Source organism: Microplitis mediator, chromosome 9 (genome assembly GCF_029852145.1).
Source record: "Microplitis mediator isolate UGA2020A chromosome 9, iyMicMedi2.1, whole genome shotgun sequence".
NCBI lineage: Eukaryota > Metazoa > Arthropoda > Insecta > Hymenoptera > Braconidae > Microplitis > Microplitis mediator.
This window is the reverse complement of record NC_079977.1, coordinates 8,307,140-8,330,032: the sequence shown is the minus strand read 5'-3', so window position 1 is coordinate 8,330,032 and position 22,893 is coordinate 8,307,140. Positions and strand designations below refer to the sequence as shown.

The window sequence follows — 22,893 nt, the reverse complement described above, 5'->3', positions numbered from 1 at the left end:
TTTTTTTCGACTTTTTTATAAAAAAAAAGAAAGAGGGGAGGGGGTGATTAGGACACTGTAAATTTATAAGAAAATATAGAAAGTCTGAGAAAATAATTTTTATTTTATTATTTTGTTTAAATAGCCCAGTATACCCCCTTTTGAATTTTTTTCCGACCATTGAATAGTCACCTGAGGGTATAAGATTTCGATTCTTAAGATTACCCAGAGATAATTTTAGAGTAAAAATTAGTCTGCTATACGAGTAACCTAAATACGATTATTTTTACTTAGATAGTAATTAGTCATTGTTATTTTTAAAAAATTGGAATTGTTATTACTATTATGTATGATATGAAGATAAAGGTCAATAAAGTTTTTTTTTTTTTTCAAATTTATATAATTGTTATCAAATTAGCCAAAATTTAGATTTTTACTAACAAGTACAAGATTTATATTTATATTTATTTTATTTAGTCTATATTTCATTAGTAAAGATATAATTGATATTCAAATAATATCAGGACAATGATATTGTATTAGTAATAATAAAAAGTTGGAAAATCCAAACGTGCACAACTCAACTGCTTATTCTTTAATGAGCAATAAATGACGCGCCTATTATATGTAAAAAAATATTTTTTAAAAAATTAATGAAAATGATAAAAAAAATGGAATCGCCAGTTTTAAGTTTTTACTAATTATAATTAAACCAAAAAGATTTGGATAGTGATTTTCAATAGAGCTCTCCTATTTAAGTATTCAAGTGTAATAAAAAGAAAAAATAGATCACTCGGTTGTGTATTTTTTACTTTATCGTGTTTACCAACATCTGTACCTATTGACGGACATCACAGGTTTTTTTTTTTTTTTTTTCAATTATTATTCTTAACAAAAGTAAATTAAAATTGTGTTAATTTTACTAATTAATAAATTATCTTTCAAATGCTACGAATTTTTTTCTAGTTGATAATATTAGGATAAGTATAAATGTGATTTTTACGTGAGTGAATCAGCCGGACCGAGTAAGCGTTAGCAGAACACGTCTCATTGCTTCGCAATTGAGTTGTGCAAAAATGAATATATATTGTTTTTTATAGAATGTTTTAATTTTCTTCTAATAAAAATCCCGTTATTAGTTTATTATACTCGTCGGGATATTTAAGATGAGCATTATGTCCTCCTTCAAGTATCGTTACTCTAAAATAGAATAATAAATTATATATAATGATAAAACTAAAGGTAATTGTTTAGAAGTGGGGCTCATACATGTTTTCAATAGCAAAAATCCTGCTGTAGACAATAAGCATTGAAACCAACTTGGTCACCATGCAATTGCCAGCGGATTGACGATATATTTGCTTAATTGAGTGTAGAATTAGCGTCAACATTCGAGTGTTTATGCTAAAGGTATAAATACCCGAGTCGAAATTTAGAGCCCATTGAGAGCCTTCTAAAGTCGGACCTATTTTGGACTTGTAGGCTCTAAATAGAGTGGGTTTCTATGTTAAATTAGGTCCGATTTAGGTCCCTGAGGTGCTACAAATTTCCGTTTTTGGCACTTGCGGGCTCAATCTAGGACCTGATGAAAATTAAAATTAGGTCCGATTTAGGGCCTGTAAGCCCTTGTTTATTGTAATAATAATAATATTAATAATTATAATATTAATAATAATACTCATATTATTAATATCATTATCATTATTAATATTGTGATTAATAATCTATGTTACTCTGGATTTTATTTGCACTTACAATACTTAAAATAATTTTAATTAAAATTATCAAAACATATAGCAAATGCTGTTAATAGTTTAATTTTTGATAATAAATTACAAAAAATTATAACTTTAATTAAAGAAATGGATTATTATTTCTCTTTGTGTGATGCAGTTTTCATTCTAAAATTGTTATTACTAACAATTAAACTATGGTTATATATTTTGAAATTTCAATTGAAAGTTCCCTAACCATCATAAATGCGAATTAAATCTACAGTGACATAATGTAAAAATCTATAGATATCTGAAGAAAATTATCGGTCAAAATTTAGAATTTGAAAAATATAACGTTAAGTATGTAGAACAATAAAATTTTGTATTTTTATATAGTGTTAACGCTGCAGCAATTAAAAATAAACTATTGTTTAAATAGTGATATTTTAGTATTTATTAAAATATAAAAAGTTCAAGAACCATATTCTTAAATATTGCACGTTCTTGATTCAACTTTGCACTTTAGATAATTATTTACTTATACAAATAATTTGTTAATAAATGCAAGTTTTTTATTTTTATAAGGTAAATAAATTAAACTAAAATTTTCCTTATTAAAAAGGTTTACAATTTAATTAACCACCTGATTATCTAACTATTGTTATTAATAAATTTCGTTGCATGTCAAAAATATTATGCTTACAATTAATTTTAAAAAATTTTTAATTTTTCTTATCATCATAAATTATTCAATTCTAATGAATCGAAATTTATTACGGGACCAATATTGTCGGACTTGAAGGCTCAAAATCGGACCTCTCAGTGAATGTTAAGGCCCCTGGGTTTAAAGTCGGAGCTACAGGACTACAGGGCTCTAAATCGGATCTATTTAGGGCTAGAGGGGCCTATATATAGGCTCTAAATTTAGACTCGGGTATGATTAATTTCAAATTTCTTTGAAATTTCATAGTTCCGTGCTATACTGCACTATCTGACATAATTTTATTATCATTTTATGGCGTGTATATGGAAAAAAATAAATTTTAAAAATTAGTGTTTGAAATTATAACCCGAAACCCGGGTGTCAATATGGGGAATTTTAACATTCCAAATAATAAATTCTATAACACTTGCCGTCAGTTTTCTAAGTATTAGTTACGATTTTTTAAGTTCAAATACACTGTAAAAAATCACCGGGGTAAGTCCAAGCGGTGTAGGTGTTAAAATCGGCGGTGTTGAATTTCAACACCGATAGCGGTGTGAAAATAACGCCGCTGCCGGTGTAAATATTCTAGACCGGTGTTAAAATAACGATGCCGCCGGTGTAGATATTCTTTACCGGAGTTAAAATATTTTACTTTGTAAATATTTTTACTTACTCGATCACTATACTTGTTAATAAATGATATTCTGTATTAATTTTTATCAAGAACTGACATTTATGTGTTTTATAATCTTTAAAGTTAATACTCCAAGCGGACGCAGTTTATCCTGCTTTTACACCGGTATTACTCCGCTTTTACACCGATATTATTCCGTTTTTACACCGGTTACCCCGCTTTTACACCGATTTTACTCCGCTTTTACACCGGTTACCTCGATTTAACACCGGTATTTTTAACACCGGTGAATTACTCCTCCTACACCGGTGTAATTTTATTTTAACACCGGGCGGAGTTAAAATGAGTACATTTTTAACACCGCTCTTTTTACAGTGTAGTAATTTTTCTTGCATAGACTCGCTTCGCTCGACCGGATAACTAACTCGGTCTTGACAAGAATGCGCCCATAGCCTCAAACTCGTGACGTCAGAATCCCCACTGTTGCGCACATGTATCGAAATGAACTATTATATAGATATTCAAAGTAGAAGCACTTGGAACATCGAAAAATGTGGTGAGCCCGAATATAGACAATTACCAAACTAAAAAATGATAATAAGATAAAAATAAATATACAAACCTTGAATTGTGGATACTACTATTTAGGATGAAAGCATTTTTTGGATGGACAAAGTTATCTTTGTTACCATGTAGAATTAATGTAGGACATTTCACGTTTGGAACAACTTCTCTAAGAAAAGTACCATTTTCATTGTTAAAAACATGAATCAAATAATCTACCCATGAATTCCACATTTTACTGAGATCCTCTTCACCATACAATGATACCAAAGATGCTTTCCTTTTTTTAGGCCATGTACTCAGATTTTTCATAGCTTAAAACATTCAGTCATTAAATTATTAAAATCCTTAATGTACAATAAAGGTGCAATTATATTTTTTTTAATTAAATAAAATATTATTTACTGTTGTGAGTTTCTAAATCTTGAAAAGATGGTTGTATGGGACAACACATTAAAATAAGTTTATCAACACATTGAGGGTATGTAGCAGCAATTCTCATAGAAGAAATCCCACTGCTGCTCCAAGAAACTAGAGAAAATTTAGAAACACCCAAAGTATTCATTAATTCATAAGCACATTCAGCATCTCTTTGACCAAAATCTCCTGAGTAATCTCTTTCCGGTGGACGAGATTTTCCATAACCTGGCGGATCCCACGCAACGATTGTGAATTTTGTCTTGTCTAAGCTTTCAATTTGTGGCTTAAAGTCTGTCCATATACTTCCTGAAATAGATATTTATGTCACTTGATCGCCAAGTAGTGATGTACTGAGAGTCGCGATGTTGCGACATGAGCCTAAAGTTCGTGACGCACTTTTACGAAAACGAGTATAAATTAATATTGAAATGAAAACAGATATACCTATAGGGCTTGGTGAGAATAAAACTGTTTGTTTTCCAGTACCAGTTTTGAGATAATTGATGTTAATACCTTTGACATTTATTTTATTTTCCTAAAAAATAATTTTTGGTCAGTAATTTGAAAATGATTTAAAATATTGAGGAACCCAGAGCAAAAATCATTTACTCTCTAAATCTGTATAACCGAGACCCCCAGTCCAGGGTGTGACCCCCTGTCCAGGAAGCCAAGATTAGATTCAGTTGATAAAATCAACTGTTTTGTGACTAGCTCTTCTACAGGGCGGGGAATACCCGATCCTGGTCACAAGGAATAATTAAAGATATTGAGAGTATAGGAAGCTTGTGAAATAAGAGACTTGTATAGGTGATATATATGTATAAAACTAAATGGCAATTTTTATTTAACCAATATTTCCCAGACAACAGACCCCACTTTACAATAATTAATTAAATAAAACCGCGACAATAATTAACGACACAAGCTAGTGAGAGTGAAGTTGACTTGATAATTTACTAACGCCAAAATGGCGGGCACAGAACACTGACTCGACTTTACAATTTTGATCTGAATTTACTTTATGAATTTTCGTTACAACCTTATTTAATTCTCACTCTCGACTTTAGTAAAACTTCCAATTTAATTTATGCTCTCCAGCTGAGAGTAATTATTTATAATAAATTCAATTTATAAAATCCCAATGATAATTTTAATCTTACCAGAGTAAGAATTAATTTATATAAAACTTTACAAGTTGAAGACATCCACGTCTCGTGACTCAGCGATCTTTGCACATTTCACATCCAAATCAGCCCAGGTCCACATCTCCAAGTTTCCGGCGTTAACAAAATTCCAAATCTCCAAAACTCCAACCAAACGAACTCCGACCAGACAAACTCCACTGCTTTCCTGGACTCCACAATATTTCCACACGGTGTATAATGGACGTAGACTGTTTCCAAATTAACTCCAAACAGGTATCGAGTACAACTGAATATATATGATGACCAGTATAACAATGGTAAGCGAGGTGAGCTCAACTGTAGCTGACACAGAATTGTCCGTTCTGCCCTTCGGCGAGTTAGTTATTCCCTCGTACTCCAGGCTAGCGCATGCGTCCTGTAGCTTTGCTTCGTGGCAATTTCCAATTGGTGTAAGAAGATGTTAATTTATCCCCCGTTGTCCAGTTACCGTAGGCAGGCACCAGGTTCTAGTTATTTCCCGAGCATGATGTTGTAATAATAACCAAATCCCGGTTACATCTGGAACCGTTACTATTCACTGTTTCACAGCTATAAGTATATTAAGTGGTATATTTAGAGCTGTGAAATAGTGTATATACACTATTTTACCGTGGTTTTCACTATTTTAGATCTAGACAGTAGACACTACTTTTAAAACAAAAGAAAAAAAATTTTGGAAACCTCGAACGCGAAGGGGAGAGAGCCTATATCTAATGTCCATATGTTGAATTCAACTCAGACTTAAGTCTCTCAGACTAAGTCTTGAGATTAACTTGCGAAAGGAAAAAAAATAGAAATCGGTTGACTTAGCGGGCTAGCCCCAAGATTTCCCGCTGTTTTCGAGCTTAAAGAGTTCGCGAACTTGAAAAATTCAAGACATCAAAAATAATTAATAATCAAGTTACGTTTTATATTAAATTGTAAAAATTTAAAAATCGAAGATGGTTCTTGCGGCAATCGGCGCATTTTGTTGCACTTCAAAGCTGATTAGATTTTAAAATTGATTGATTAAGTCGTTTCAGAGATATTTGGAATAAAAAACTGTTTTTTACCATTTATTCCTCGAACGAATTAACGAGATGGTTCTTGTGGCAATCGACACGCATTATCAAATTCTGAAGCTGATTAGATTTTGGAATCGATTCACTAAGTCACTCCTGTGGAATTTCAAAAAATATAAAAAAAAATTTTTTTTTTTCCTTATTTCTTAATTTTCACAGAGTCTATTCGATCGAATAATCAGAAATTCTCAAGAAAGTTGGCCACTGATGAACTATTTTAATTGCCGTAGGAACCATCTAAATCGGTGCATTCGTTAAAAAGTTATAAAAAGTTCACACACATATACAAATATACATATACAGACACTGGACATTATTCTAAAAAAAATAGGATGGCTTCCCATGACATCAAAAATTCAACATCTGATGAAATTTCGATTTCCGACAATCGGGGTAAAAACAATAACTTTTCGAATTGTTCGAAAATCGTCGATCTTCTTAGTGGGAAGTTAAAAATCTGGAAAACGGTTGATCCTGCGGGCCAGCCCCAAAACTTCTCATTGTATTTGAGCTCGTGGGGCCCCACTTTGAAGAGAATTTATTAAGAAACAATTTTTGACATAATATTAAGTTAACATGAATGTTCAATGGAGAGCTAAGCAAACTCGAATCGTATTTGATTATTATACTTTTTAGTGTACGTACCTCAATTTTTGGATTAACTTTTGATAAATTTTGTACACTTGTATGAAGTCTGTTCGAATTTTTCATTTGATACAAATTAATAAATTTGTTTAGATTAAGTTTTTTAGACATTCTCAATAATATTTTTACTTGTATTATCACTCTATCAATGCTCTACAGTAAATGACAGTCACATAAAAGAAAATCAACGTAAATAAACAATATATTTCATCACAGTCATTTATGATAAACAAACGATATCAAATCTATTGGTATTTAGGAGAACATATTAATATACAATTTTTCAATCAACTATTATCATGAAGACGTTACAAAATTTCTATCAGTTTTGATTGGACATTGAACTGATAGTTCTTTATGATTAATTAATGACAATAAAAATTTTATCGTGACACAAAAAATTTGACTGTTTTCTAATTCTTTCCTGTATTTTTTTTTTTTTCTAAAATATCTCAACGACAAAAAAATATGAGAAACGTGAAATTTAAGATTTAATACAATATCGCCCGAAATTGATAAAAAAAAAATTGGTAATTCATTTCAAAATATTGAAAAACTCTCATGTTAGTAATTTCAGGATATTTAAAAAAAAAATGAACGAGAAACAAAAACAACTGGTGTTAAAAAACTTAAAATGTCAAATTAATTACATCAGCAAAGAAATCTAAAACCATAAAAAAAATTTTTGAAAAATCTAAATGTACACATATATCTCGAAAGCTAATAATGTTATATTCAAAATATTTAATTCACTGCTGTAAATTATCGAAAAGTTGAAATTATCTTCGAGCTCAAAAAACGGCTGGGCCAAAATTATATACATCCCGACTAGAATTTCTTCCTGATTTGCCTGAAGTACCATAAGGACCTTATCAGGTTACTATAAGGTTTGCCTTATTAGGGCAAACCTGACAAGTCCCTTGCTATCGAGTCAACCTGACGAGTTCCTGATAAGGACGTCATCAGGATATCCTTATTCAAAAAAAAGTTATTTGCCATCGGGTCAACCTGATGAGTTCCTGATAAGGACCTTATCTGGATATCCTTATTCAAAAAAAAGTTATTTGCCATCTGGTCAACCTGATGAGTTCCTGATCAGGACCTTATCTGGATATCCTTATTCACAAAAAAGTTATTTGCCATCGGGTCAACCTGATGAGTTCCTGATCAGGACCTTATCTCGATATCCTTATTCAAAAAAAAAGTTATTTGCCATCTGGTCAACCTCACGAGTTCCTGATCAGGACCTTATCTCGATATCCTTATTCAAAAAAAAAGTTATTTGCCATCTGGTCAACCTGACGAGTTCCTGATCAGGACCTTATCTCGATATCCTTATTCAAAAAAAAAGTTATTTGCCATCTGGTCAACCTGACGAGTTCCTGATCAGGACCTCTTCAGGATATCTCTATTAAAAAAAACGTTATTTGCCATCGGGCCAACCTGATGAGTTCCTGATCAGGACCTTATCTGGATATCCTTATTCAAAAAAAAGTTATTTGCCATCGGGTCAACCTGACGAGTTCCTGATCAGGACCTTATCTCGATATCCTTATTCAAAAAAAAAGTTATTTGCCATCTGGTCAACCTGACGAGTTCCTGATCAGGACCTCTTCAGGATATCTCTATTAAAAAAAACGTTATTTGCCATCGGGCCAACCTGATGAGTTCCTGATCAGGACCTTATCTGGATATCCTTATTCAAAAAAAAGTTATTTGCCATCGGGTCAACCTGACGAGTTCCTGATCAGGACCTTATCTGGATATCCTTATTCAAAAAAAAGTTATCCCATCCCTTTAAATATTTCATTTACAGGCTAAAAATTAAAAAAAGTACAAAAGAATATTATATAAAAATCACGTCAATCATTTTAGCACAGATTTTTTACTTCTTCATCAGTTATTTTTTGACATCATAATGATTATTATATTTACACTTTCAAGATCACATGTGTATGTCAGCCCAGTGGATAGCATCAAGGACTTTGAATCGGAAGGACGCAGGTTTAAGCCCAGCAGTTATCGGGATTTTTTCATCAATAAAAAATATGTTTACTTCCTCTAATTAATGCTCTCAATACAATAGATAACATTCTCGATCGAATTAAAATTCTCTTATTTTTTTTTCGCAATTTAATATTTTTTTAAAAATAATTACTAATAACTTATTAGTAATAAGGCAATCCCAATAAGGACCTCATGGGTCTTAATCGTTACATCCATATCCGGATCCTCGTCAGGATACCCTGATCGAGACCTTATTTGAAATAAGGTTAACCCGATAAGGACCTCGTCAGGCCCTTATGAAAAATTCTAGTCGGGAAGGAGACATCGATCTGTCAGACATAGGAAAGGACTCGGGCGCGGGAGGTCAGGGTTCGAATCTCGGTTAAAACACGTGATTTTTTGAAAAGAAAAAATCAACGTCAACACCAATACAGACGACATAAACAACAATATTAATCAAAATGCTAGCAATAATAATAAGAAAATAAACTTTAATAAAAATATAATTTAATTTTTTTCCATTCTAATACAATAAAACATACTAACTGGGATAGTTCAATTTACTAAATATAACTAAAAATTAATATGCAATATAAGAGATTTTCCATAACCAGTTTATGACAAATTACTAAACGACTCGTAAAATAAGCCTATCTGTTGATGATTTTTTCATACACAGAAAAAAAGGATTACTTGAACTAAGGAATTTACGTTCTTCCAAACTTTTTTCTTGAACCAAGCTTGCATTTTATATTTGATTGAAATAAAAAAAAAATTTGAATTTAGAAATAAATTCCTTTATTGAATAAATAAATGGTTAGATTTAAGAGTTTACTTTTTCAGCTCAAAAAATTTTTTTCTTTGGTTAGAAACAAACTCAGACTCTATTCAAGTTTTTTTTTTCTTGGTTTCATGAAGTATTTGTCTTAACTTAAGTATTTTTATTCTTGATTCAAAGAAGTTTAAGCTTTATATATAAATCATAAGCGTTTCAAGATCACTATCCAAATTTAGGAATTACTCTCATATTTTTTTGTAAAATTTACTATATTTTCTTCTCTGTGTAACTATTTTTGCATTTAAAAACGTTTCAATCATTCTAGATAATTGAAAATTAAAATTTAGCATAATAAACCCAATTAATTAATTTTCTGAGTGTACCATCTCATTCGAACGAATCCTTGATACAAAGTACAGGTCTCATTGAAGGCTTTTGGAATGGCTTTTTTAAACGAACCCATAAAATAATTAAACAAAAAGATATTTATTTTCTTTCCGTGATTTTCCACATCGTTAGTCCGGCCCTCCATCGGATCAACCATCCTTTATTGCTATGAAATAGATCTCACTCTACTTTATTTAACATAAACGCCGGCAATAACAGCATTGCGACTCAGTAATAAAAGACGACTCCATTTTTAAAGAGCTACAAAATGTATTTTTTTCTTCCAAGGTTCGCATGAATAATAACTACAATAAATTTTTATTATTATTATCATATTTATTAGTATTGAATAAGACCAATATTACAATATTCATAAGGTGCCATTTTTTGTAACAAAAATCTACAATTTTGAAATTGTAGTATACTCCTGACAGGAAATTTGTAAAACTTCACCCAGCACTATAGACAGAACTGGGAAAATCCTCAATAGTAGTCACTGCGCAATTGCCCCTCCTACAAGTGTAACCCTCACAGCCACAAGGAGATTGCGCAGAACACTGAAAATAGCAAATTATGATATTAATTTATTATAAAATTTGTGATGAAATTGAGCTCTTGGAGCTCGAAAATACTTTTGTATGCCGTTGTTTAAAAAAAAAAATCGTTTTTTACGATTTTTTCTCCAACAATATCTCTCAAACGAATTGACCGATCGAGACGGTTAATGTGGCAATCGACGCGTTTTATCAAGTTCGAAAGCTAATCAAATTTTGGAATTGATCGGATGAGTTACTTCGGTGCCACGACCACTCAACCGCGGACAGTTCAACCGCGACAGTTCAACCGCTAATCAACACACACAAAACCCATGAAAAAAGGGCACAACACGACAACAAGCTTATGTATCGGCTTATTTTTGAGTAAATAATTTTTTCCGTTACTGTGCAATCATTTGTACATGATTTAGTTCAATATTTTATTAGTTCAACCGCGGTTGAACTGTTACAGAACCGTTACTTCGAAGGTAATCGAAGAAAACCGTTTTTCACTATTTCTTTTTCAATCGATATCTCTCGAACGAATAAACCGATTGAGATGGTTGAAGATTTCGGAATCGATTGATCAAGCCATTTCTAAAAAATTTTCAAAAAACTATCTATATTTTTCTCAATTTATCTATAAATTGTCTTATTGAGAGGTTTGCATGTTTAGGTTTCCACTATATTTAAATGGTGTATTACCGTACACTGTAAAAAAAGATTCCTGACGTCAAACCAGATTCGTTTGGCTCAAGTACTCCGTGTGTTTGGATACAGCCAAGCACGGTATATTGAAAAGTTTGCTTCAACAATTTTTTATTTATTAATTAAGTTCATCCAAACTTTAATTAGAATATATTTTACTATTCGTTCAAATGTTAATTTGATTACGGTCAAACTTAAAAACTTTAATATAAACGCTTAATCAATTTCTAATAATCGAGTAGAGATTTTCATTCAATAAAAATTTTCATTCAATAAAAATTTTCTTGAGACAAACTAGTTTTCGTTGGAAGATGTTTAATAAGACAATCCGCGAGATCTTTACAAATATGTTTAGTATGACGTACAATGAACGCTTAGCAAAGTCTTGAGCGAGACAAAGCAAGCGAAATAAAATATTCTAAAATAATGCGTATATCTATATATTTGTCTATTTGAAATTGCTTTTATTCTGGTAAAACACAATTTAATTAGTTTTCAATTTTCTTTTTTTAATCTGGGTTGCTCATCATATAATTAAAAATCTGTAATTTTTTTTTTTTCGAATTTCCAAAAGCTTTATTTTCAACAAAAGCATTATTTTCCATTAATAATTCTTTTTATAAAAAGAGAAAAGATAAAACAAAATATACGAATATATTCTATGTTGTAATTGTGTGTTTTGTTTCTCTTCTGTGACAAATCGAACTTTTTAAATTAAATAAATAGTGTATAACTTGAAGTTTACTGTTGCGGCGTTGCCAAACTTATTTATTATTCTTTTTAATTGTAGTATTGAGCGAGCCTGCCGAAGGCAGGCGAAGCTCAATATTAATTATAACGATAGCTTCGTTCGAAGAGATCACTCTGTAGTACCGTTCATGTACGCTATATATATCACATATTTTAGTATAAACAAAAGCAAATCATCATCTTAGCAACTGCCTTGTTTATTAGTCATTTAGTTCAGCTGAGATCTGTAAAGTGAAGAGATCACAGGGTGGGAATGAAAATAATATATAATGATGGGAGGGAGTGATCTCTTCGAACGAAGCTATCGTTATAATTAATATTGAGCTTCGCCTGCCTTCGGCAGGCTCGCTCAATACTACAATTATAACTCAAGCTTCGTTCTCAGGATCACTCTGTAGATGTTCAGAGCAACAATGAACATTATCAACAATATGGTTAATATCGAAATAGATTTTATCTAAAAGTAATAAAAAAATTGTAGAATTATTAGAATTTCATAATTTATTTATTATTATCATTATTTTTTAAAATTAACATAAACATTTAATTCAAAATTGAATTTGCAAATACATTTTTATCAGCGATGATTGGTCGATTATAAAATCTTTCAAAAGTTTTTGAATTTTCCGACCACCCAGCTAAATTTTTAATAATTTTTAAATCTACCCCTTTTTTAAGGGCAGAAGAAGTAGAAGCATGTCTTAAGCTATGTGAAGAAAAATTGTTACCAATACAATCTTGTAAGAAAGCTCGAATCCATCTACTTATAGTATCTTTTGAAGCATTCTTATAAGGTTTAACAGTTGTTAAAAATAAATTAACTGGATTTTTAACCAGTAAAGAAGTTTTTTCTAAATAGAACTCTAAAGTTGAGACAACACATAAATTTAAATTATTATGATATTTAGGTAATAATAATAAAGGTTGTAAAGCACCTTGCTTAGAAGTTTTAATTTTATCCGGGATTTCAATTTCATAATTATCATTATTTTTAATAATATTAGATCTTTTGATAGAAGCAATTGTTTGTACTCTGTGTGCAGTGATTAAAGCTAGTAGAACAGCTAATTTAGTTGTAAGTTTAGGAAGATCAAGCTCAATTAAAGGGCTTAAAGCTTCCAATTTTTTTAATATTGGATCTAAACTATAGATTTGGTCATAACGAGGTTTAGCAGGATTAATATTATAAGCACCTTTCAAAAGGCGGGAAACCAAAGGGTTTTTTCCTATATTAATATTGCAGATAAGTGATAAGGCAGAACGAACAGTGTTGAGAGTACTGTAGTTAGCACCCTCATTAAATTTATGTGTTAAAAAACAAATAATATCATTTTCTTGAGGATGAAAAACATTAAGAGCGTTCGAGGAACAATAAGAAGCCCAATCCATTATTGGTTTAGAATATTGTCGTAGAGTAGAGCTTGAAATCGAATTAACTAGTAATTCAACAGCGCCATCATTTAAACCTCGTTGCTTGAAAGCTTGCCGGATAATCGCGCAGCCATTAAAGACATCTTTTGAGCCAGAGGATGATGAATCTTTCTACAGGGAGATCGAAGAAGATTAACATCTGGATGAAAGATGATTGGCTCTGAGTCTAGTAATGATAGCCATAAAGGATACCATGGCTGACCACACCAATTAGGAACAACCAAAATTCCACAGGCCTGGTCCGTTTGAATTTTCTTTAAAGTTTTTAAAATTAAAGAAAAAGGAGGGAAAGCGTAAAAGTAGTACTCGTTCCAGTCAACAGTAAAAGCGTCAATACAGAAAGCTAAGGAATCTCGGTGCCAGGAGCAGTATTTTTCACATTTATTATTGAAATTAGAAGCAAAGAGATCAATTTCTGGTTGGTTGAATTTGGAAACAATGTTTTGAAAGGCAAAGGGAGATAATTCCCATTCTGTATCGATATTATCGATACGTGAAGCCTCGTCTGCCTCATTATCCTTGGAAGGAATATATGAAGTAAATAGCCAGAGATTTCTTTGCTCACACCATTCCCAAATTTCGTAAGTGAGATCATTTAAGTATTCGTATTTTGTTCCACCCATTTTATTAATATATGCTATTGCAGTAGAATTATCAACGCGTAATAAAATTTCACAACCAAATAAGTTGGATGCAAACGTTTTTAAACCATTAAAAACAGCTAAGAGCTCTAAATAATTAATGTGAAAAGATTTTTCATCATTATTCCAGTGTCCATATACTACTTGACCTTCGCAAGTAGCCCCCCAACCAGTGGATGACGCATCAGAAAAAATAATTGTTGAAAATTTAGAAATTCTTATCGAATTATTTGAGATAAAAATATTATTTAACCACCAATCAAATTCAGAGGTTAAAGAAGAAGAGATTTTCATGATGCAGTCATAATTGTCATTAGCTTTTAGTAATTCGAGGTAACGTTGACGTTCGAATTTTTTAGAGTGAAGCCAACCGTAATTAATTGCTGGACAAGCTGCAGTTATATTGCCCACTAATTGTGAAAATTCCCTGATTGAACAATAAGTAAGATTTTTAAATTTTAAGAATAGACCGTGTAGATTATTTCTTTTTTCCTGAGTTAATTCAATAGTCATTTGCTGTGAATTAAAAATAAAGCCTAGGAATTTACAAGAAGTTGAGGGATCAAGATTACTCTTTTTTAAATTTAATATAAAACCCAAAGATTCTAAAAGTTCTCGCGAAACTTTTAAGTTTTGCGAACAGAGATATCTTGAAGTCCCAACAAGCCACCAGTCGTCTAAATAGACAACAGACCAACCTAAAAGACGTAAATAACTAATGACAGGCTTCATAATTTTCGTAAAAACCCATGGAGCAGTACTTAAACCAAAGGGTAAACAAATAAATTCATAGAGACGACCTTGCCAATAAAATCTTAAAAATTTCCAAAAATCTTTATGGATTGGAATCATTAGATAAGCATCTTGTAAATCAAAGCTAGCCATAAAACATCCTTTTGAAATGAGTTTAAGTACAGTACGAAAATCCTCCATTTTAAAATGGATTGTCTCTATAAATTTATTTAAATTTTTTAAATTAAGGATAAATCTCATTTTACCATTTTTTTTGGGAACAAGGAAGATACTAGACAAAAATTGTCCAAATTCCTCAACACACTCTTGTACTGCTCCTATAGATAAGAGATCATCAATGGCTTTCTGCATTTTAATATTGTCATCGTCAGAAAAATTATTGTTCATAGGTATAAAAGACTGTGTCGGAGTAGAAATAAAAGGAATTTTATAACCTGATATTGTCTCCAAAATAAAAGGATCAGTGGTTATATAAGACCAGGCGTGTAAAAAATTTTTTAGACGACCGGCGATGACACTCACTTCTACTTCGTGGTCGGTGTTGGATTCGTTTGAGCTGGATGAGTCTGACTCTGAAACCGAGCTCGTGATCGGGTCGAAACTTGGTTCGTCTTGCTGGAAGCTGGTGCCACAGGTTGAAAACGGTGGAAGCCCGCCTGACTGTGGTTCCCGCGTGTCGCAGACGGGCCTTTCCAATTTAAAAAAGTTTTCGACGCAGGAAAACTTTTTTTTGGAGTTGGAGTCTTAATTGACAGTCCAGTTTTTTCGACAGCAACAGAATTTTTGATGCGTTTACCAAGATCATTACCAAAAAGGAAATCATCGGTGATTGAATCCTCGAGGACAGATTTTCGTTTCTCATCAACGCAAGGATAAATCTGCGAGCGTCTTGACTTGCCAGTTTGATAAAAGGATTCGCACAACAAACTGCTGGAGTCACAAAGGATCTGTAGCAGGTCGTTTTTATCAATAGGATCTTTGTCATCATTGAAGATCATTGAAATAGCTTGTCCCAAGCCAACGAGACTACGACCGCATAGATCTTGATTCGATGATAAATATTTATCTCGAGATTTAGCCGTCTTGTGTAAGAGTGGAATTAATTCAGGGTTAAGGATGGGAGGTGATAAGGAACAATTTCCTTTGTTAGGATATTTTTCAATCAAAGATGTTTTAACATCTTTTTCTAAGCCTGACACTATAATGTTATTCCAGCAAGCAGCCAGTTCAGAATGGATTTTATAAGTCTTATCTTTCGAAAGACGTTTCTCCGTACCGAGCATCTTGAGTATGGAATCACTGAGGATGGGATCTTCAGAACCCTGCGTCTCAACAGACTCGTCTGACGCCTTAGAAACGTTTGGTGGGACGTTTTGGGAATCAGGATCAGAGAGGTCAGACTGCTCATGGTCGTCATCATTAAAGTCTGTAAGAGCAAAAAGAGCTAAGTTAAGAAAAGCGACCAGGAAATAAAATAATAAATTTCCTGATGCAAAAGTGAAATAAGGATTAAGAAATCCAATATCACTTAAATTTTAATTCTTAACCCAGTCAAGATAGGTATAACAAAATCAATGAAGATTTGTTACCCAAAAAATATGTTAAAAAACATAAATAATTACCCTCAGAAGAAGAGTCATTGCCAGAAAGGTCATTTGACTTTTTTGATGCTTTTTCAATATCAATTAGTTCTTGATATTTCTTTAACTTTTTCTTAAGTTCGTCAAGAGAAAGACCGCTTTCGTTTTTACGTTTATTATTCATTTTAAAATGAAAAAATATTCAAGATTTATATTGATTATATATTATATATAAATTCAGTTGTTTACTTAAAGCGCACAAAAAACGTAATGACTAATAAACAAGGCAGTTGCTAAGATGATGATTTGCTTTTGTTTATACTAAAATATGTGATATATATAGCGTACATGAACGGTACTACAGAGTGATCCTGAGAACGAAGCTTGAGTTATAATTTATTTTAAATCTCAAAGCATGTCTTTGATTGGTTAATTTAGATTTTAAATAACTCAAAAACTATTGAGAATTTTGAAAAAAGGCTAAGGAACTTTATGCTTAGAATCGTCTCCTCTATTCAAATTTTCCCGCTGTGAAGGTAATTCTGAATCACCCTGTATAGATATATATATGAGTAGCGTTATATCATCACTGCACTGACTGCACTGAGGCATTTCGTGAAACGTCAGATGGATAAGTTAGTCAGATTGTGTATAATGAAGTTATACATCAAGCGCCGCAAGAACTTGGGCATTTCATGAAATACCTAGTCATATAGCGTAGCTGAATGAAAATACACGAATTGCCGGCAGATGATGAAACGGAGCGGATTTACACTATCTGACGGGTTTCACTATTTGACTACGACATATATATAAAATAAAATACGCATATAAAAATAAATAAAAATCGACCGAAAATTGAACGGGGTATGAACATACATATTATGAATTTTTTTATAAATGTTGTTTTTGAACCCTACGGAGCGAATTATGATAGGTTGTCACAAAATTCCTTGAAAAATCAACTATGAGGACAAATGCAATAGCTAGATTAAAAAAAAATCTACCTAGAAATTCCTGCCGATTTTATTGAAATTAAAATAATGAGTCACAATCAAAAGCTCATTGTCTTTATTTGATTTTATTGTTTGACCGTATAATAATTATTATTACTTACCCAATGGCCGTCACAGTTTTCTGCAACAGCATAGAAGCAGCCAATGAATAAAATTATTGATAACAGTAAAATAACTCGTGACATTTTGGTTATTTTTTCTTTTTTTCTGGAAAAATCGAATAATTATTCGAATAAAATGTTTCTGCTAAACTATCGAGTTGTTTCTAATAGTTATTGAATTGTTTTCTGTAAAAGATACAACTTTCTTTTACGTATCATATAAAAGAAAAGTTCTTTATGTAAACGCGTAATTTTTGTATTGTCTTTGAGCAAAAATTCTGTTAGCTATTTATATGTCTCGATATCTTTGAGCTTATTTTACAATTTTACTTTTAATTTGGACTTTTTTGATTTAGGATTTCTGTGATCTGTATAGAGATTAATTAAAACTTATTATTTATTGATAATCATTCAATTAATAATTGCCAAAATGTATACTGCCCATGATTACCCCACCTTTTTACAAAAAAAGAAATAAAATAGAATAATAAAATCAAGTGAATCGAAAGGTTTTATCAAATCTAATACAATTGATCGCGATAAATAAAAAACTTTTGTCTCTGAATAATAAATAAATTAAGTAATTTTCCATTAAATTTTTTCAGAATTAGCTATTCGTCGATGTCCGTAGTTGTCCTATATTCTTCTAATTTCCATTTGTATCCCGATGAAAAAAGATTTTATACAATTGTATAGAATTATATATCAATTATATATGGACTATATATAATTATATATAGACTATATATAATTGGATAGAAAAAATGGCCCGATCCAATTGTATACAATTTGTATAGAAAATTGTATACAATTCTATACAAATTGTATACAATTTGTATAGAAAATTGTATACAATTCTGTACAAATTGTATACAATTCTATATAATTATATACAATTCTATACAAATCTATATATTGCAATTATATAGAAATGTATATAATTATATAGAATTGTATATAATTTGTATAAAATTGTATATAATTATATAGACTTGTATACAATTTGTGTAGAATCGTATACAATTTCTATCCAGTTATATACAATTGGATCGGGCCATTTTTTGTATATAATTTTATACAATTGTATAAAATCTTTTTTCATCGGGATGTTTTAGCGAAATAGTCTAAATATTTTTTTCCGTAAAATTTTTATCATAAACTAAAAATTATGTTTTTATTAGTTACAAATTTAGCATAGATATAGCTAATACTAGCAAAATTCGTCAATGTTCTATAACAATTTTTCTTTGAGGAAATCTGAGAAATACCGTTACCGAATATCTATTATTTGAATTACACTCTATTTCAATAATTTAAAATGTAAAAGTAATAATCTCTTACCAATAGTGTTCCGTTGAACTTGAAGAAGTTGCTGGGTACCGATCGGTGAAAACAGGGTCTTTTTATACTCGCGAAATGGTTACTGGGGGAGTCCCATTAAGTATGCTTTATACAACGGCTGCTTATTATTTCGGTAATTTAGATATATGTTATGACGTTATGAGCAACCTTGGAAAACTGATAGTGCAGCAATTATAATAATAATCGTTGAACAATTACCTTATCATCTTTTAAAGAAAATGTAATTGGATGAATAAGCAACTTGAATAATATATTTACAGTAAAATATACGTTTGGGTGTTTTTTTTTATTCGGCCATTTTTTTTTTCTTAGCCTACAGGAAAAAAAATAACTAGAACTGGCTACCATATCAGATAGTAGTTAGTGCCATCTGTAGAAAAAAAAAATTGAAATAGCAGTGGGTCCTATCTACGTAGTACTGGCTATCCCGGGTCAAAAAATCACAACCGGCCCTTCTCGGATGAGGGCTACCCACTAGCTGGGCGGAGCACCGAGATTCCGAACGATGACGACCTTGGCGAACAACGGACCGCATTTAGGTGGACGGAGGAATTACGAGCCGATCTCCTGATGTGCTATAATAACAGTGAACCGGAGCGGAGAGGCTATATGGCTAGGATGCATGCTCTCTGGAGCGATATGCACCCTAATCATAGCCATTTTTCACAACAACATCTGCGTGATTATGCCTCTCATCTCCGGCGAACACGAAGATCACTGTTAAATAACAGACGGCTATCTCACCGTCTGTCTTTTCCAGCACAGCTACATCAGGAGAGACGCCGTTCTTCCGAAGACGCCAACAATGATTTTGAAAGACGACAAGTATGTGTCTCTAAAAAGACACACTACCCCAAAGACCAACTTGACACGGAAAACCACGAGCTATCGCTTCGGATTCAGGAAGATTCTACTCTACTCACCATCAATCAAGCTGTCTATGATGCTGCTTCCTCACTCTTACCTCCGGCAAGAAATAATACTTCTTCTCCGGAGGCTAAGATGAAAGGTCGCATTGGACAGCTTTCACTGAAGATTGATGATCTCCGGAAACATGTCTCCCGCATTCAGTGTGTTATTGAGTACGTAAATGCTCGTAAAGCGTTTACGCCTAAAGTCCGCCGTATTGCGGCTGGACTACGATATCAACATCACACACTGAATAAGGAGAATCTTCTTAACATCAAAGAAGGTTCTCTCAACAGGTTGCGGGCTCTGGTGACTGCTAAAAAGTCACTAGAGAAAAAGCTGAAGCGGCTTACCGATAACTCTTTGTTTCGGTTAAGTCCTTCACGCTTTCTGACACCTAAGACATCTGTTTCTGGCGATCCCCCATCTATCGAGCGAGTAGAAGCTTTCTGGTCCGAGTTGTATGGTGATCAACCAGACGTGAATCGTGACACTCCAGCTCTCAACGACTTCGAGGCATTTTGTCGCCGCCACCGAAACGACAATGCTGATGAAGAGAGCCCTGAAGTCAGCGTGGAAGAAGTTCGTTCGGCTCTGAATAATGGTAAGAACTGGGCTGCTCCGGGTCCGGATGGCATTAACTTGTTTTGGTGGAAGAAACTTACTTCTACCCACAGCCATCTGGCCCGGATATTTACAGCGTTTATCAGAGGCAACGAACCTATTCCGTGCTGGCTTGTAGAAGGGCGAACCGTGCTCATCCCTAAGAAAGGTGACTTGTCCGACCCGAAGAACTACAGGCCTATCACCTGTTTGAATGCAGTTTATAAGATTTTCACAAAAATCTTGAATAATCGCATTCTACAGGAGATAGATCCTGTATGGCAGCAGATATACGAACAACGTGGCAGTAAAAGAGGCTTGTCAGGTTGCAAAGAGAATCTGTTAGTAGATCGTTGTGTCATTCAAGACGCAGTCTACTATCAGCGCAACCTGTCAATGGCCTGGATTGACTACCGTAAGGCATTCGACTCAACATCTCACGAGCTCATTCTCTTTTTGCTCAAATGCCTTGGGGTCAATCGCGATACAGTGGGATGCATACAGCGTACGATGCAACTTTGGCGAACACGGTTCCACATTTCATGTGGCAACGACAAACGTGTGACCGAAGTTGTACAGTACAAGCGAGGTGTCTTCCAGGGAGATTCCCTGAGCCCGCTGCTGTTTTGCATCTCACTGCTGCCGATATCTGTTGCGCTACGCCGTACTCGTGGATACTCAGTGGGCCCACCAACTGATCGGAAATATTCGATCACCCACTTACTCTACATGGATGATCTGAAGGTATATGCTCCTGATGAGGAACACCTTCAGACAGCCTTGAACATCGTAGGAGAGTATACACGGGATGTCGGCATGGCTTTTGGGTTGGACAAGTGCGCGGTCGTTAATCTGGTGAGGGGTAAGTGCTCTGATTTGCGCGAAGATATCGAGTTAGTAGATGGGAGCGTCATTGACCATCTTGACGCCGGAGAGTCGTACAAATATCTAGGGATTGACGGGAGTCCTATGCAGGATGTCTCGAAAATCAAAACGACTCTCTGCAGCGAGTATGGGCGGAGACTCCGGAAAATCTGGTCATCAGAACTTTCCGGGAAAAACAAAGTCTCTGCAACTAACATGCTTGCTGTCCCAGTACTACTCTACTCTTTCGGTGTCCTTAAATGGACCCGAAAAGAGCTTAGAGATCTCGATATCAAGACACGCAAAGTCATGAATATCAATCGGAGCATGCACCCTAAATCCTCAGTCACCAGATTATACCTTTCCCGGCACATCGGAGGGAGAGGTCTACAGAGCTTGGAGTGTCTACACGATCGTTTAGTTTTGGGTCTAACATACGAAGTTGTCAATTTCACAGCAGATGAGAACGACTTCCTTATGCAGATTGTTCATAGTCATGAGAATCTGCAGAAGGGAGCGTTCTTATATAAGGCAGCAAAGTACGCGGCAAAATCCCTAGGTCTCGGAAGAGTAAACCCTCTTATTGAACTCCCTAAGGAGGAATTTAAGAGTGTCGTCAGGAATGCTGAGCAGCAAAAACTGCTCAGTACACACATGGACAAGTCCATGCACAGCGTGTTCTTTAAACACGTGCGTGACCATGGCTTGTCCACCCAGCTGACGTTTTCCTTCCTTAAGTCAGCTGGCCTGATGTCCGAGACCGAAGGATATATTTTTGCCTGCCAAGATGGTGTAATCAATACCCTCGAATACCGTGCGAAAGTACTCCAGATGCAGCTACCCGACACATCGTGTAGGGTGTGTAAGCAACATCCTGAGACGCTTATGCATCTCTTGTCAGCATGTCCTGTGCTGGCAAGAAGTGCATACATCCAGCGTCATAATGCTGCTCTGCGAGTACTCTACTACCACCTTAGACATACGCACGGTATCGACAAAACACCAGTGCTGCCTTATCTGCCAGGAGATATTCCGCAAGTTGTTGAGAATGACCGTTGCCGCATTTATTGGAACGTGCCATTCGCAACAACGAGGAAAATAGATCACAACAAACCTGATATTGTGCTCTTCGATAACACCGCTCGTGACATTTATGTCATTGAGTTTTCAGCTCCTGCTGAGTATAACATCACGGTTAAAGAAGAGCACAAACACGAGATATATCAGGATCTCCTGTTCGAAATTGGCAAACTTTACCCAGGTTACCGTGTCAAACTTGTCGTCCTCATTGTTGGCGTCCTAGGAGGGATGAAACAGTCTTTTGTATCTGCATTGGCTAGAATACCAACTTGTTCAGCGCAAGTTGAGCTTCTGGCATCGAGGATGCAAAAGGCTGTAATTCTTGGATCCCTCCGTCTACTTAGGCAACGAAACTTGGCCTGCTGCGCATGCTGATCATCTTGTTGATGAAGCATCGCAGCAGTAACGATTTGGCGCTCAGGTGAGGCCCTCGGTAGAGTCGGACTACCGGGGATAACCCCCTGAGCATTTAACTTAAA

The 22,893-nt window shown here is 33.7% G+C and overlaps 1 protein-coding gene and 1 long non-coding RNA gene across 2 annotated transcripts; both read right to left on the bottom strand.

Moving 5' to 3' along the window:
• Positions 1–461: 461 nt before the first annotated feature.
• Positions 462–5,499, bottom strand: LOC130674619 (valacyclovir hydrolase-like). The gene is made up of 5 exons (XM_057480001.1): positions 5,179–5,499; positions 4,463–4,553; positions 4,004–4,324; positions 3,657–3,912; positions 462–1,179 (listed from the first exon to the last, which is right to left on the bottom strand). Exons 1-5 carry the CDS (start codon positions 5,221–5,223, stop codon positions 1,086–1,088), a joined length of 807 nt encoding a protein of 268 aa, XP_057335984.1. The 5' UTR covers positions 5,224–5,499; the 3' UTR covers positions 462–1,085.
• Positions 5,500–10,414: 4,915 nt separating this feature from the next.
• LOC130674937 (uncharacterized) lies at positions 10,415–19,068 on the bottom strand. The gene is made up of 3 exons (XR_008991178.1): positions 18,938–19,068; positions 17,597–17,702; positions 10,415–10,637 (listed from the first exon to the last, which is right to left on the bottom strand). It is a non-coding gene; the product is annotated as an uncharacterized LOC130674937 (long non-coding RNA).
• Between the last annotated feature and the right edge of the window lie 3,825 nt (positions 19,069–22,893).